This window comes from Taeniopygia guttata, chromosome 8, assembly GCF_048771995.1.
Source record: "Taeniopygia guttata chromosome 8, bTaeGut7.mat, whole genome shotgun sequence".
NCBI lineage: Eukaryota > Metazoa > Chordata > Aves > Passeriformes > Estrildidae > Taeniopygia > Taeniopygia guttata.
In genome coordinates this window covers 16,394,828-16,412,001 of record NC_133033.1, presented here as the reverse complement: position 1 = coordinate 16,412,001, position 17,174 = coordinate 16,394,828, and the positions used below count along the sequence as shown (strand labels likewise).

General features: G+C 39.7%; 1 protein-coding gene across 1 annotated transcript; it reads right to left on the bottom strand.

Moving 5' to 3' along the window:
* Nucleotides 1-366: 366 nt before the first annotated feature.
* On the bottom strand, nt 367-16,874 carry EPHX4 (epoxide hydrolase 4). The gene is made up of 7 exons (XM_030279169.4): nt 16,378-16,874; nt 13,825-13,910; nt 10,251-10,408; nt 8,057-8,185; nt 5,843-5,946; nt 4,794-4,942; nt 367-1,294 (listed from the first exon to the last, which is right to left on the bottom strand). Exons 1-7 carry the CDS (start codon nt 16,618-16,620, stop codon nt 1,060-1,062), a joined length of 1,104 nt encoding a protein of 367 aa, XP_030135029.1. The 5' UTR covers nt 16,621-16,874; the 3' UTR covers nt 367-1,059.
* Between the last annotated feature and the right edge of the window lie 300 nt (nt 16,875-17,174).

Sequence of the window (17,174 nt, the reverse complement as noted above, 5' to 3'; positions counted from 1 at the left end):
GCTTTGGAAACCTGATAGGAAGGTGACACCTACTCTGTGGTCTCCTATTTTTATTTTGTTTCCCTTTGTATTTAGCATACAGTTTTCTTCTCCCCTGCCATCACATGCAAGTTAATTCAACCCTTTGTGTCCATAATCACCGTGTCTCTTCCTCCTATAAACACAGGAACCGGGCAGCAGTTTTTGGAGACAAGAACAGTAGTTGCTGACATAGGAAGGATAATGCCAACAATGAGGCATTATTTTCAAGAATTGACAACAATCGTAGCATGACTGTCCAGGCTGAATACTAGATCAGACACTTCAGCTATTCAAACACAGTTCTTAGCTTCAGCAAATCTCTCCACAAGAAGTCAGATAAAGTAATGTGAGTCTTATAAGTTGCATTTTATTAGACAGAGGTGAATTTGATACATGTTATATCTTAATTTTCCATTGTTCTTGTTCAGACATGTGGAGTGTACAGGTTTCCCATTTTTTAGTCAAGAAAGAAAAACACATTGCGCAAAGCAGCTGCATTCAACAATACAACAAGATACGGATCATTATTCACTTGAAGACTAGAAACGTACCCAGAAAATTTTCAATCGTTCAGTATGCTAAAATATAGATAAAAAGAGTTACTGTTGAATGGTAAAATACATTAAAAAAATTCAGGCAAATCTAGAATGAAAACTTGTGACTTTCTTCAGTATGGCACCACTCTATTGTTTCATTATAAATTTGTAAAAGGCACCACACATTACAACTGTATAGCAAGGGAAAAAACAAAACCAAGCAACTTTCCATGATTTTCTTTCTGTACAAATACATATGTATTTTAAGGCAGGTGTTTTTATGTGCAAAATACAAGTATACAGGTAAAACCAATGTTGGTATCATATATTCTCATACTCACTTCTTTTAGCTGTACGATTAGTGTCCAAATGTACAGTACAATGAAAACACTTCTCTAACAGAGCTCAAAATAGAAGGCAGGCTGGAAATATGGCCCTGATAACAATTAGGTTTTAAATCTGAAGAGCTTTTATTTAGACCCCTTAAAACATGTACAAACAGTTATTCTCTTTTTCTTTTTGTCTCTTCCTTAAGAAAGGTCCATATCAACTTGTTCACTATGTCAGGTTGATCCTGCTGGAGCCAATGACTGGCTTCTGACAAAATAGTTAATCTGAAGTGATTTTTAACATAAATCCTTGTAATTTCTGCCATCTCAACTTCCATAAATGCATCTCTTTCTCCCCATAACAGCAGGGTTGGCATGATAACTTCATGATGCTGCAGAGGTAGGCAGCTTTAAAGATAAAACACACGTAGTTAGGTTTTACTTTAATAAAAATTCATCAAGTCATATTTCATTCAATACAGATTTTGAAATCAATGCAGTGAATCTCATTGCAAACTTTCTAGGTGCCACAATATCTTCTACAATATAAAAAAAACCCTGTGACTCCAAGTTCTATCAGAATGACCTACTTAAACTTTGATAATTTTTTTCTTAATAGCATTATTTAAATTGGTAATTTTATAAATATTACCTCATAATATAGACATGAAAGATGCAAGTAGCTAGTATGAAAGACTTTTCAGCATTAACCTATCAGAATTTATTCCAGCACATTTCAAAGATGCTAAAAAAATTATCTAAGCTTGAATTGCTTACTTTTAGCCACATTCGGTGACAGATGAGCTGTGACAATTCAAAATAAATTCCATCTGATCAGATACAAATCTTTATTGAATTAAGGTAAAAAGAGGATTATTTTAAACCAGTAATGTATAGAAAAAAGATTTCCTGAATAAACTTTTATGACTTATGTAATTACTAGTTGTAAAGTTAGGAGTTAGTTAAGAGACTATGCTCTGTAAAAAGAGCAAGACAAAGAAGGTGACATGTCTTAGTTTAAAGTAAGACAAATAAAATGAGACATTGAAGACATTCTTCCTCTATACTTACATTCAAAGTCAAGAAATGCTAATAAAAGATCACTTTAGATAATAATTTCATTTTGATTGATGATTTCAAAAATTCTTAAAATGGCCTTTTTTACCAATGGATTTAAATCTCATTTTGCAAGCAACTTGACCTCACCCACTGAACCACAGCTTTTTCATAGTATCAGTTTTAAAAGCTGATAATTTGATATCTGATTCCGTGCATTGAGACTAATCTCTCTACCTTTTAATCCAGTATACTGGAAATTTTTACTATTAATGTGTGTTTTTTCACTACTGTACAGTTTACTGTTTTATGCTTTGCAAGGTTTGCAGCCTCACTTAGGGAAACTCTATCAGGCTTTTTACAGGCTTTTTTTCACAGGCTTTTTTTGTCACTTTTCATTGTCTATGAACTACACTATATTTCTGTTCAGTCTGGAATATGGGGAATTATATAATTCCTGAAGTTTCCAGAAATCGCCTTTAATAACAATTAATGTGCAGATTTCTCATTTAGAAAGGGAAGTTCCATTCATTAAATATTACAGTCTTTGAAAAATAGACTCAAACTTTCATACAGCATTGTTATACAGTTTCTCTGTAAACAGTCAAGTAGTCCTTAACTGCTACAAGAGAACTAATGCTATTTTCTAAACAAATGGTGCATCAGAAGAAATTAAAGTTCCAGCTTCTTACCTATCTCTCTTAACCAAGCATGATATAAAAACTTTATGGATTTATTCTCAAAGTGTTTGTATTTAATGTATAGGGAAAGAAATGACCACTGTTCTATTTATAAAAAGATGTGCTGGTGATGGATGAAAGTAAGTTATTTTAATCACCTCTCTGGAAATAACATTCCAGAAAAATTAGGCTCTGAAGAAAACCTCCAAGTGGATAGCAATGAGTTGGACCCTTTAACATGTAGGTCACCAGCATCAGCCCACTGGGATTTATGGTCAATACAAGTCATCAGCATCCAAGTGCTGCTTAATGACTTAGATGAGGGAAAGGGAAAATTCCAATCCAGTTTTCATATTTAACAATTCCCATCCCATAAGGCGTGACCATCAGAACTGGTGACAAGAACTGTGTGACTGATCTTTTTGTTCCAGTCCAAAGCCTGCTTCATCATGGCTGATAAGCACCTAAATAGATTCTCTGAATTCAGTGCAGTTCTTCTTGCTTTATTCATCAGAAGAATAAAGTGAACAATGCACAAACATACCCACAAAACACAGAGGAATAAATAGCTGTGAAGATACTTTCTGACTTTGATACTACACTTTGTTTTCGAGTCTGAAAAGGCCTGAAACAATAGTTTAAATGTTCACAACTCTTCCATTTGTCTGTGCCTCTCAGAGCAATTCAGCTGTCACAGGCACGGCACTGCTGCTGTCAGAGGAGCATCTGGTTAATGTGCACACGCAGTGGAGCGAGGTGCTGTGGCCGATGGAACGAGCAGGGCTCGGGGCGCTGAGCTCCTCATCAGCCCTGCCCAGGGCTCCTGCAGGGCTGGGGAGCCCGGGGCAGCCAGGCAGCCCCGTGGCCCTTGGACATGCCAGCTGATGTCATCGGCTGCTCTCTGCACAGCTTTAAATAAGTGCACTGTTACCAGCACAGCGATCTCCTTTATTCCCCGTTTCAGCCATGTTTGGGGTTAGCCTTCTGCTTTCTCGGTTCAGTTCTGTCTCAGCCTGTACAAGGCAGCACCTAGCTCAGGTCCCTGTTTTCCTCACTGTGTTTTCCCTGCTGGTTGCCCTCCTGACAGCGACAGCATGGATGACACAGAAAGAGCAAAATAAAGGTGGCAGTAAATTTGGACTATGGAAAATGAAAAGTTTTGCTACTTCTAGAATCTACTGCCTGAGTTTAGGGAAAGAAGGAAATTGTTGTTTTAAAGGATATTGGGAAGCTGGTCTTTTGTTAGAGAAGCATGCAGGACATTTATCACTACTGAAGACTGGAGATAATAAAGGAAAAACAAATTCAATGCCACTCTTCTTTATATAGTCCAAGTTAGTGCTGTAAGTAGAATATATGCAGAGTTAAGACCTTCTGGCCCTGTTTTTGGTAGATAAAAAAGGGGATGTCAGTCTCTAAGGCTAAGCCAACTCCTGTCAGGAAAGTTAAAACTATTAGAAAGCTGTTTGAGAAAATAAATATTAATCTCGCAAAAATATTTCCTATTATTATGCTATCTCTATTAATACTCTATGAAGTGAGTCTGGTAAGACCAATAATGGAATAAAAAAAAAAACCCTCCAAACCCAAACCAAGTTAGGTTAGTTTTAGGCTTAGTTATAAAAAACCTCTCCCACCTTTCTGAAAAACAGAAATAGCCTAAACACAATGAAATTGTGCCAGACAAGGTCTTGTAAAGTTGCAAGTAAGGGATGATATGGCATCCAAGTATGGCATATTTGGATGCCATATCATCTGATAGTATTATATAATAATAAGCTCTTGATAGATATTATCATAATATGAATTGTAAATGCAAAAAATTAATTGATGTTAATTTTTAAAGTAAAGTTTAGAGGTGGATTTTTGAGATTGCCAACTCAAAAAAAAGACTGGGGACTGTGAATGAACAAGAGTCTTTGTTTTATTAAATTTTGAAACAAAGATTTTCCTTTCGTGCACTCTGCTTGTTTTGCCCTTTTGTGTGGACACCTCTTAGAACACACCTGGCCTCTCACTGCTGGACTGGGCCTGTGCCCTCCTGGTGAGGCTTCAGGAACACACCTGGGGTTTTCCTCTGGTTTAGCAGCAGGAGAGGAGCCACAGTAACACTTCTGGGCTCCAGGGGACTCTCTAGAATATTTTCCTTTGCTTGGGAATATTACACTGACCTGAAAAGAGTTCTGTAATGGTTAATGGGTCCTGTTAATGCTCCGGGCTGTGAAAAGACATAGAGATAAGCTTCAATATCCTCTGCAGTTAATCTGCAGCCTTTCCTTCCAATTCCAGTGGCCTGGCTGGTAAATAAACTTTTCAGAACCTACAAAAGCAAGAAGAAAAAACTATTATGTAAGATAGTTAGAAAATGGGACAACATGGACAACATCTTTCTAAAATCTGTTTATGCATATTTATAAAATCTGTTTATGTTCAAAGTACAATGAATGGTTCAAATGAGTTTTTAGAGAGCTATGTGTAAAGCACAAAGTAAACATCTCAAGTATAACTTATTCCAGAATAATCAAGTACAGAGAAATACCAGTATTACCAAGTTACTGCATCCTGACCTGCTACCTGTGGCAGGTACCTAGTTTTCTTTGGGATGGACCCCAGCAGGTGGCAGGGCAGGGTTCATGACCTCCCAGCTGGCTGTGCCCTGTGTGTGCAGCACTGGGAGCTGTGCTCGGGGCTCTTGGTGTGTAAGAGGGTGTATCCCTGCACCGTTGCCCTTTTCTATTGGCTCCTACTCATATTTGAGGTTATACAAAGTGTTGGCCTTGGCTTCTCGGGCACAATTCATCACCTGGCTGAGTGCAATGCCCAGCCTCCCACACTGCCTGCCCTGTAGCAGGCTCTGAGAGATAAGAGGATGTCCCACTGCACACAGGAACTTCAGATAAGTCAGCAAGAAGTCCCCAGGCACCAACTGTGTCCCACTGGTATGGGCACAAGTAAAACCAGCTGACTCTTTAGGTGGAGTAACGCACTGCAGTCTGAGGTCAAAAGTACCTCCCTCAGCACCTCCCAGAAATGCAGAAGTAAGAGTTAATCTCAGAGACTATGTACTGGTGTGCTACTTTATATAAAGCTTAAGAAGAAAAATCAGAAGGCTCTGTATTTTTTCCAGTAATTACAACTTCATCAGAAGGGATCAATGTAGGTGGCAATTATTCCATTAGTCACAGTTACATATATAAACAAGAGCATTCATTTTGCTCACCTTGAAATCATTTAGTGTAAACATGAATTCAGGAAACCATGGCATTTGGAAAAAGAAGTAGTAACCAGATTTAATCAATTGTGATGGATGTCGTAGAATGTATTCTGAAACAAAAATGTCCATGAATTAAAAATGAAAACTGATGGCTCAAACAAAATTACTAGTAATATTACAATTTTTTAAACTTAAAGGAATGTTTTTAAAATATTACATTAAAGTATGCTGTGTGACAAAAGATGATTATTGTTTCAGGAATAAATACATGATGTAGCCGTTAAAATATACTTCTTCTATAAATGTTAGTAGAAACAGCCAGCAAAACAAAAGTTGCCAAAGAATAGGTGAGGACAGCAGCACTGGAGAATTTAATTGCATGATAGTTTTTCACTTAGAGATCTATTTGTGTAGCTAGTCCAAAGCATTTTTTTTCCCAGATGTGGAATAAAAGGCATAACTAGGTATTTCTCTCATCAATGATGTGATGCACAGAAATCTGTAGATGATGATCCACTGACATTCTAAAGACTGCATCAGTACTGTTCACTGAAGTATAGAATTTTTCTAATAGTGTCTTCTTGGAAATTTCAAGAACTATAATCAAGGGTACATAAAGTCAAAGATTTTTATGATAATTTTTAAAGACATAGGAGCATATATAGTAAAAGAAAATTATTATCTATCTATCATCTATCTATCTATCTATTTATCTATCTATCTATCTCTATCACAAACTTGCATTGACTTTTTTTTTTAAAATTTAAATCTGTGTCTTCAGTGAGTTTCAAGAGTCAACCTTGACATTCAAATACCTAACTTCCTCAAAGCAAGCACACAATGTGTGCAGGTACTAGGAAGTCTAGAACTTTTCCTTTACAGGTGCAAATTTAGGAATGTAAAAACCACATTTCCAGCACAGGACATATCTCTGAAATATTAATTCTGACAGTGAATAAAAATGGGTTTTAAGCCAACAGATATTGAAGTGTTAGGTATCTTCTAAAATTTCATATCTTGTACATTCTTAAATTGCATTATCTATTATATTTTTCCTGATGGACCATTGTCAGCACTGATCACTTTACTTTTCTGTACTATTTATAAACTGTGTATTTTCTTTTAATCCACAGTAGAATAAATTTGATGTAGGGAGAATTCATTAGGCTACAGAACAGATTTTGTAGTTCAACAAATATGCAAACAAATACTATAATAAAATGCAATTATCTTTTCTACAGCCTCGCTCCTGCTCTCATTGAAAACACTGCAAAAATCTTCTGCTTGCTCACGTGCTAAACAAAGCTCATGTGCTTTCCATGGGTAAGTGTGGATTAAACACCTGGCAAAATGTTCTTTAGTATCTTAGAAAGGTACCCAAGAACACTGTGAGAACAACAAATATGGGTGGTGTGTCTGATCCCACAGTGTAAGGTCAGATTTACATTCAATTGAAATTAAAATTAAAGCTCTGCTGAATATTCTTGGCTATTTATGGGGAAATGGGGTGACTTTTTAAATGGAGATAGGGTAAGGGCAGCGATTGCAAAAATTCAAATTAGTGAGATAGTACTTTCCTTTTCATTACTGAATGTTTATATAATTCCTATGAAATGTTTTGTAATTCTGGGTACAAAACTCAACTCTATCACACAACAAATAGTTAAACAAGTCCTGTTTCAGCAAAGTACTGGTACATTCCTGAGCTCTATTAAGTAGCCTGGAAAGACTTCTTCCAATGAATATTGTACCAGATCATAAATTGTCACTTGTCACCTAAATCAGGATGTAATTCTAATCTCTGATTCACATTCATACAAAGACAGGCTTATGCAGATTCAATAATGCAGTGCAGCCTTTACCAAAGTGTAATACAATATACGTCCTTCTTTGGGAATTTTTTCCTGATATATACAACAGTGATAAACAGTGATAAAGTGCAAAAAACCAGATTTGTGTGTTTGAAAATTTTGTTTGTGGACCCTCAAGGATTAAAAAAAATCTGTAACTTCCATTGCAAGCATTCCCACTTCCTACAATGAATTTATTTTCAGAAGTCAAACAAATACTTGATATCTTACTGCTTCATGAAATACAGTCCAGCCTGTGAGAGCCATAGAGTACTTGCAGCTCATCTACTGAGGCAGGCTGTTGGTTCTCTAGGCAAGCACAACCAAAATGCAGATACTTTGGATTAACAAAGACTACTGTTAAACTTACCTGTAAATACAGAAGGATGGGGGAAATTAACCACAATCAGCTTAGTCACCATTTCAGGGTAGCATATGGCCACTAACCAAGCGATCATTCCTCCCCAGTCATGGCCAATCAACACACACTTGTTGTATCCTACCACACAAACATAGACACATGCTTTTATTTCAAAGAAATTAGTATTCACAGAAATCAGCTCATACAATAAAATCATTATTGGGCTAAATAGGTGGTTCAGCACATTTATTAATGTAGCTTCAATACTGCACCACTTCCATTACTAACAGTCAGAAAAAGTAGGGCACTGTTATAGTTTAAAAATTTATAAATATGTCAAAGTATTTAATTGGACATCAGTCAACTTTAACTCTACTACCTCCATATCACCCTAAAGTTACTTAATATGCAGATGGCCTCTCTGTTCACATCTTGGCCAGTGCAGGGTCTGATAGCCAGTTCACTCTGCAGTCGTTATAACACACGTACATTTGCCATGTTTAGGGAGTTTAAAATTTGAAACTGCAGACAAGAAGACTGAGCAATCTCCTGAGAACCTCCAGAACAAAATCAATCCTAATGTATTTCTCTAAATATGAGAGGTTATCTAAGCACTCAGTGGCATCATTATGCCAAAAGTGGGCATTATACTTAATAGCCATATATATAGCATGTGTAAACACTCCCATTTATACACTTAGGGAGCCTGTAGCTTTTCTCCGTAAGCTGTTCTGTTGGCAATTCTATAAGTTCTGGACATTCACATACTTAATTCATCAATAAAATTTGTATTTTAGCAGCAACAGAAGGGGCATGGGCAGGATAGTGACCAAGTATTTTGAAAGCTTAACCACTCTTTCTTTAACTACTGTTGGAAAACAACATACTCTAGTGTCAGATACCATCACCCTCCTCAATGAGGACTGGAATGTTGAGCACACAGACTACAAATGAAACATATAAAAGCCAAGACGTTTAGAATTCTGACATAAATTTGGACACAGTTGTCAAAAAACCTTATAAACTCACTTGGATAGAAATCTTTTGGAGCACTTTTGATATGATCAAGTCCTCCAAAAGAATTGAACTTGGGATTAGGACAAACAAAGATAACAAGGCTCTGAAGTGATCTTCCCCAAAAAATTTAAATCCCTCTGAAATTGAATTATGCTGAGAGCACTTCTCAAGCATAACCATGGTGTTACCATGGAGATTAACACAACCAGCGAAGGCTGGAAAATGTCAACACTGTGTGAGGACTGCCTGCCCAATCTTTTGCCAATACTCAAACACCACAAGTAAAGCAAATCCTAAATTCAAATCTCAGAACTTGAATCAGTGCTTTATTATTTCTTTATATGAAATGCAGTAATTGTTTTACTATGACTAGAGTATCCAGGGAATTAAAATTCTTCAGAGAATGACAATCTAATCCCTTGCGTTGATCTTGGTATGGAAGGGAAATATCCTTCACCAGGGGTTACAATTTATCACCCAAACAGGGACACTTCAAACTGAACTGCAGTGGCAAATTTTGCACTTCAGTTCTAGACCTTTATGCTGTGTATTTGCCACAGAGAGCAGTGTGCCCCCTGTTCTCCCTTCTGCTCTCACTGTTGTGTAAGACAGAGTGATTCAGCCCTTGAGAACTGAGAGGAGTAGCAGGAGTAGTATTGTGCAGAGGGTAGTATTTTCAGAGGGCTTTTTTTTTCCCCGATACAGCAGATGCACTCTCACCATCTCTGTAAAGCCTACAATATTTCTTATGTCTTGTTTGTGCAAGAAGAATGTAATCTGATATAAATTCCTTGGTCTGCAAGTGCTTTAAGACTCTTAGAATATTATCCACTAAATGCAAGTGGTTAAGAGGAAAGACTTCTTAGGGAAAAAGACCACAGGTTTGCACTGCTGGATTTTACAGCACATAGGAATTTTGTTTTCAAAATATCTGATGAAAAAACCATCTTTATATATTGCTTATACTGACATACACATTGTAATTAGGCAACAACACTTTTTCATTTATAATTGTCCAAGAAATATTAGTATCCTTAAATTTATATCTATACACCTCTGTAATGCATATATTAAAAAAAAAAAAAAAAACAACAAACCACAACAGTGCTAGATATTTATGTGGGTTTCTTTTCCTGGAAAATCAAGTAATTTTTGAGTCAAGTAGGTTTTTCTTCTACTAACGCACCTAGAGATTCCAAAATATCCTTGATGTCTGCTATCAGGCAATCTAACTTGTAATTTTCTTTGTGAGGAGGAGCATCTGTTTCTCCATAACCTCTCAAATCCAGGGCCACCACTCGATATTCACTTTTAAATTCCCGCAATTGATGGCGCCAAGAATACCTAACAAAGGGGAAAAAAAATTGGAGTTACAAGGTCAAGCATTATGATACCAAAACGCAGTAAATGCTTTTTCACCCAAATATTTGAGGGAAAACTACCATGGCTTTTTTTTGCTATGAGATTCTTTTTCCTTTCTGTGCTGTGCTGATGGTCCTTTGTGGCTGCAGTAGTTTTGTGCTCCTGTCTTGAATTCCCCAGTAACAAAGTGCAGCTGCCAGAAAAGTGGCATGGCCAGAGCCAGGGTTTTTCAGCAATTCCTGGGTCTGGCACAGTCCCTTTGCTGCAAAGGAAGCAGGCACAAACCAGAACACAGGGAGGACTACTCTGTTTTATCCTTGGAGCCACAGTACCATCAAAAAAGTAAGATCTGAAAAGCTTTCTCTTCTCCCTGGCTTACTCACAGGCATGTTTTGGATTTTTTTTTTCCTATTCAGAAAAAGAATGTCAGATAATTCGTACACTAAATAAACAAAAGAAAGAAATCCAGTTAATAACAAATGATCTTTCTGAAGTTTATAGGATTTATCCTGTGTATGGTTTCATATGTCTCTGTACCAGAACTGTTGAGGAACAAACTCTCTTAATGTGTTGGTACTAATCAAAGCCTTGTGTTTCTATGGAAAAGAGTGATAGCATTACATACATCAAAAGGCCTACAAAGGCAAGAACTTAGGCAAAGGCCTGGGCTATTCCTCACTTCGTAACTGTATGTAGTGGTTGTGTGTGTGTTATTGAGCAAAAATAAAAACAAAATGGTGGGTCTTAAACTGCAAGAACTACCTGTCCTTCAGCTGTTATTGAAACCAAATAAATTTTATAGTCAGTACCAAGACAGACATGGTCTTACCTTACACGGTACTAGAAAGATGTATGATAAACATGATCCTTCTGGACATATATAACAGTGACTGCATCCCTCTGTGCTAGGATCTAGCTTTTACTTCTGCTTATTTCAACAGTTTCAGAGAAAGGATATGTAGCATTTGGATCAGCGGTGGTTTTAAGTACGATGCACAGAATTCTACCTTAATGCAAACAGTGTCTGTATCAGACCATGGGCTCTTCCACTTTACCTTTGCCTCTAGCCTATCAGGGACTTTGAACTTAAATAAGGTTACAGGAACACTCAGTGATACGAATCTGTATTCATATAAACAAAACAGTTAGAACATTTTCATTTCAGTGCTATATAATGCAAAGACAAGGTTTAGCTGAGATTCCCAGGAATTAATTTTTTAAAGGTGTTATATAATGACTTGGAAGCTGAATTTGCCATGGTAACTGTTGCAGCTATTCTATATACTTCAGTAAGAAGAAAGAACCAGGCCCATAAATAAATAAATCAACTATTTTTGTTTTCTGAAAATGTCTACAAGCGAGTCTCATCCTCTGTTTTCACAATGTACATCAGTCTCCAAATGTCTGACCTATCAAATGGGTAGGTTCTATATTCAAATAAACTGTTTTATTCCATATGATATATAGCTATTGGACAACTGCTTTGTAAGCAGAATTTGGAAATGCTGTGAATGCCTCCACATTCATAACATTCAATCTATTTTGAGACTTTCTGATCACATTTTTTCTAAAGGGCAAGTAGTATAAAATGTAGCATCTCACACACAACTTTTAAATAGTCACATTACATTTAAGTAATGTATGCCTCAACACATTATGTCCAGTTTCAAGTATTTTATTATTGACCTTCCACAATATATTGATTTTCAAGTTCTTATGCATCTAAAACACTCATTGGCTCTGGTGTGTTACATTCTTTAGTGATCTGTCACCTTCAGACATTCTCTAACACTCTTAGTGGTCAGTATTACTTGGCTATATTTGTCCTATTTATAACCTTGAGACATTTGAAGGCAGAGGATTTATTAAAATTAAGAATTGTAATTGTGGATAATATCCTTTTTGTTTTCCTAGACAAACAATACAAATTTGATGCTGCTTTACATCTCTCTTAAATTGTGGTTATTTTATCTTGTGCTTTCAGAACAATCACTGTTTCTGAATGAAAAAGTATTCACTGAGTGAATGAACAACCTAACACAAATACTGGTAATATGACTGGTTTACAGACTAGAACAGTGATAGAAAGTCTTGGTGGTCCCAGTGACCTACATAAGAGGTTTTTTATTCATCCCTTTTGAATAGTCAGACAATAAAGTCTAGTAGCTGCCACTTATAGCATGACTCACTATTCTAAATGGTAAGAATTACTTTCTGCTTTTTAAAAATAATATACCTAATCTCAGTAGAATATGTATATAAAATGCTAATTTATCCATTACTATTCCCCCATAGGGGAAATCAGCTGTAGTCTTGTTGCCTATGTTAGAATATGCTTTATGCAAGATATGCATAATGTTTGAATAGAATATGCACTGGCCCATCTAACTGTCCTTTCAATCAAAGTTTACAGCTTTAATAATTTTAGATAGCAATTTATTCCTCGAATAACGTCATTCTTTGAAAATTTAACTTAACAGAAATATGACTCTGTCCCAGCATCCTGGGACAGAGTACCTAGGAGAAATTGCTGAGGGAAGAGATCTGACCTCTCTTCTGCTTGGGTCAGTTTAGCATGGTATGACCAGAGTACAGACTGGGAGATCACAGCTCCAGCAGTGGCCTCTAGCCCCACAGCTGAGTTTGGTAAGGAAAAGGATCATTTACCTTGCTGTATTTCTGGCATTAGTACTGCCCTTCTTCCCTCACTGTTTTTTTCTGTGCAAGTTCTGTAAGCCATGCTTCACTAGTTAAACCTGACAACGACAGCCTGAGCAATTTGGTTAAATCATTGGACACATGACTGCTTTTCATTGTTATAAACAAACATTTAGGATTGGGTTTGATTCATCATTCATCTTGTGATGAACTAATAATAGAACCTTTTTCCCTGAGTAGATTCTGAAATTAGGCTGCATAATAACCTATAGAACTCATAGTTCTTCCCCTCCCCCAGTTAAAAATTAATGTGTAGTATTTTTAATAAATGGAGTGCAATCCTGATTGCACTTAAAATATAATGGATCCTTATTTTAACACCCTCAGCTATAATTCATAAGTTTAGCCATATAGTACAAGTACTATCCAAACAGGAAATTTGTTTAAAATTAGCAGTTCCTTCACAAAGTTTGCAGGAAAGGGTACATAGCTGAGGAAAAATGGATTGACAGTACAAAAAAGATGGTTGGTTTGTGTTAGTCTGGATTTTTTTTTGTGGATGCAGCAGTTAAAAAAATGTTTCAATAGTTCGTTGCCTTCTGAAACTTCATGCCATTACTATTCATAAAAACATATAAGGGATCACACTGGGGATATTTAATCAGAGGTGTTCATCCTTGTTCATCCTGCATATCTTACGCATCCTCTTTTATAATAGAAAATGGTGAAGGGTGATTTACCAGAATTCTGGAAAACCATGAAGCAGCAACATGAGTGGTTTGCCCCTTTCTCCAGCAGCCACATAGTGGAATCGTAACCCTGAATCCTAAAATAAGAGAAGAAGATGTTTGTTTATTGCTGCATAGAACTACTTTGGGATTTGAGAATGATGATGGTTTCAGACCATATTGTAAGAAACAATACATTGCCCCTAAAAAAAAATCAAATTATCAGTTTTGAAGCTGAAGCCTTCTTTACTTCTGAGATCAGGTATTTGCTACACTCTGGCAAAGCTGAGTATCCCATGCCCTGCACACCTACCTGAGCTTCTTCCAGGAAGGGCCAGCCCCAATACCTGCGAGGTTTTGCCTGTGTGCCAGCCCAGCCCTGAGCACATGAACACTTCTGACAGAGCACAGCCACTGGGAAATGCAGGTTATTGTCACAGCAAGCACATTGCTTTCACACAGACACCAATCATGTGCTTTATAGAAAGACTTTAAAATGCAAAATACTTTAAATGCACTTCCAGTATTTCAGCTAGCTGGTGAGATTATGCAACTATTTAAAACCATCACATTGCATTCTGGCATGATAAAGGACCACTTGTATTCTTAACAATCAAAACCAATCAAAACTAAGTAACCAGAAAGCAAGACATATTTGCTAGTTTTTATCATTCTAGGTTTCAGACTCACTTCAGAAAATTAAGCTTTAATGTTATAGTCTTCTTTCTGCCTTATCAATAATCAGTTTCTGATGCATCTTTTAAGGAATTGGGTCTTATGAGAATTACAACCAGGTAACTTACTTATTGTAGAAGTTGAATGCTGAAATGCTATTGAAGTGAATGGATGTACACAAGCTTACACTGACTGAAGGTCAAATCCAGTAGAATTTAAATAAACTGTCATTATGACCTAGAGGTTTTACTGAATTCTGACACAGAAATAGATACAGGAGTTGGGAGTTAGCTCACTAAATACTGTCTAGAAGTCATGTGAAAGAAACTGCAGGAAGAAGGGTTGTACAGCTCCTGAACAAATGTCAAAGCCTGCACTGTCTCTGCTATTTCAACAAAGAAAGTATCATTCTCCAGATCACTCTGCCTTTAATCCTTTTATATTTAAAAAGTAGAAGTTTCTCAGTCTTCTTCCACAGTTTCTCATTTAGTGAGTAATGGGTAAGCTCTCCTCCATGCTGCTTCTTTCAGTCGGTGTCCTCTTGGGATTTGCCCTCCATGTTTTTATTCTAATCTATTTGTTGCTTTAAGGAACTCCCTTTACTCCTGAAAATACTATCCCCACTTGTACAGCAGCAGTTTAGATATCACATGGCCCAAACTAAGCCCATCGACCGCTGTACCCTTTTTTCTAACCCCCAGAACAGACACAGGATGTTGCACTGGCTGTTTTATTGAAATCTGAATAGATTTGTAGGATATAGGGGTTTGGAAAGTAATCCATTAGACTACTGTTATCCATCAGCAAGAGTTTGTTATTTCCTGAGATGAGTGATCAACTGTCATATTGACAGCAATTCGATTTGGCCCCAAATGCTCTTCTATTACTGTCATAGCCCTCTCACTTCCACAGCAGCCTGTTCATTTACTGCTTTGTGGTACTGGAAAAAAAGAACATGTCATATGAATAAAAAGCCCACACATGCCTCCTAATGATGTTAGCAAAAGAAAACAAGCAAATCATGACAAACTGAGTCTCACTAATTTATATTAGTACTGCCTGGCACAAAACCATCTGCACAGAACCCTGGGAACAGAGATCTTTATGCTTATTTTATGAAAAATAGCACTTTAAAAAGTTGCTATGCATTCTATGCTCACCTATAGCTGGAAAAGAAACTCAGTTAATAAAACTTCATTTAGAGCATTTAGTAAAGAAGCAAATCACAAAGACCTGAGACAAGAACAGAAATTGACTGGTGGCTTAAACGGTACAACCTGAGGGACAGCAATTAGCTTCTTGCTCTACGTTTTCCCTGATGCACGACGCGAGCTCCCCGTTGCCGCTGGGCAAACCGTTAATAGCAGAGAGAGCAGAGGCGGTGCAGGGAGCGGTGGGCTGCGGGATACCCGGGGCCAAGGAACCCCTCACCGCCCACCCAGGGCTCCGCACCCGGGCTGGCCGGGCACCGCGTCCTCCCGGCTTGAGGCCCCGCAGCCGGGCCGGGCACGGCACCGCTCGCCGGGGCAGTGCAGTCAGGCGCTGGATGCGCGCAGCTGTGCGAGCACGCACGGCAGGGCAGGCGGGCTGTCCGCGCACCCCGCACAGCCGGGCAGGCAGGGCTGCCGTGCACATCGCACCCCGCACAGCCGGGCAGGCAGGGCTGCCGTGCACATCGCACCCCGCACAGCCGGGCAGGCAGGGCTGCCGTGCACAACACAGCCGGGCAGGCAGGGCTGCCGTGCACATCGCACCCCGCACAGCCGGGCAGGCAGGGCTGCCGTGCACATCGCACCCGCACAACAGGGCAGGCAGGGGTGTCATGCAGAGCGCGGGGGTGGGTGCCTGCCTGCGCGCCCAGCGGGCCCGCTCCCACGCCCGCGCCCTCACCTTGATACGGACGTAGCAGTGGGTGCCCAGGGAGGGGTCGTTGAGGCAGGCGGGGGGGTTCTCCCGCACCACCCAGCGGAAGGTCTCGCCCGGCCGCCGGCCGATGCTCCAGAGCAGCCGCAGCCCGGCGATGCAGGCGCACACACCGCAGTAGCTGTAAACCAACGCCCAGAAGAGCAGCGCCCGTGCGGCCACCATCACCCGGCGGGCGGGCGGAGGGCACGCAGCGCCGGGTCTCGCCATCGGGCCCCGCCGCCGCCGTCCCCGCCGGCCGGGAGGGGCTCGGAGCGCCGCCGCCGCCAGGAGCCGCCCGAGCGGAGGCACCGGGAGCTGCGGCGGCGGCGTGCCCGCCTCGCGGCCCTCGCCCTGCGCCGCCGGGCACAGCGCCGGCCGCCCGCACGTCCCGGGGCTCGCCGGGCCCCGGGCTGTGCCTCGGGGGCGGCGGTGCTGCGGCCGGGGTCGCGCCTGCCCGCGCAGGGCTTGGCCAAGGAGGGCTCTGCTCCCCAGATATGGGGCGGCAGGGCGCGGCTGTGTCACCTGCGCGCTCCGGCAGAGCCGCCAGACACATCGGGACGCGCTGGGAATGTCGCTGGGAGCAGCGGTGCGGCCGGCGGGCCGTCCCCCCGCTGTGCCTGCCCCGGGGCCCGGCAGCGATCGCGCTGCACACTCCGAGCGCGCCCTTGAGCGCCCTTACCTTATTGCCATGCTAGAGGCGGATAACTCGCACCGTAGTGTTTTTCAAGACTGCATTCTTTCACTGCCGCTTCGCTATTACCCATTCAAAGGTGATTTTGTAA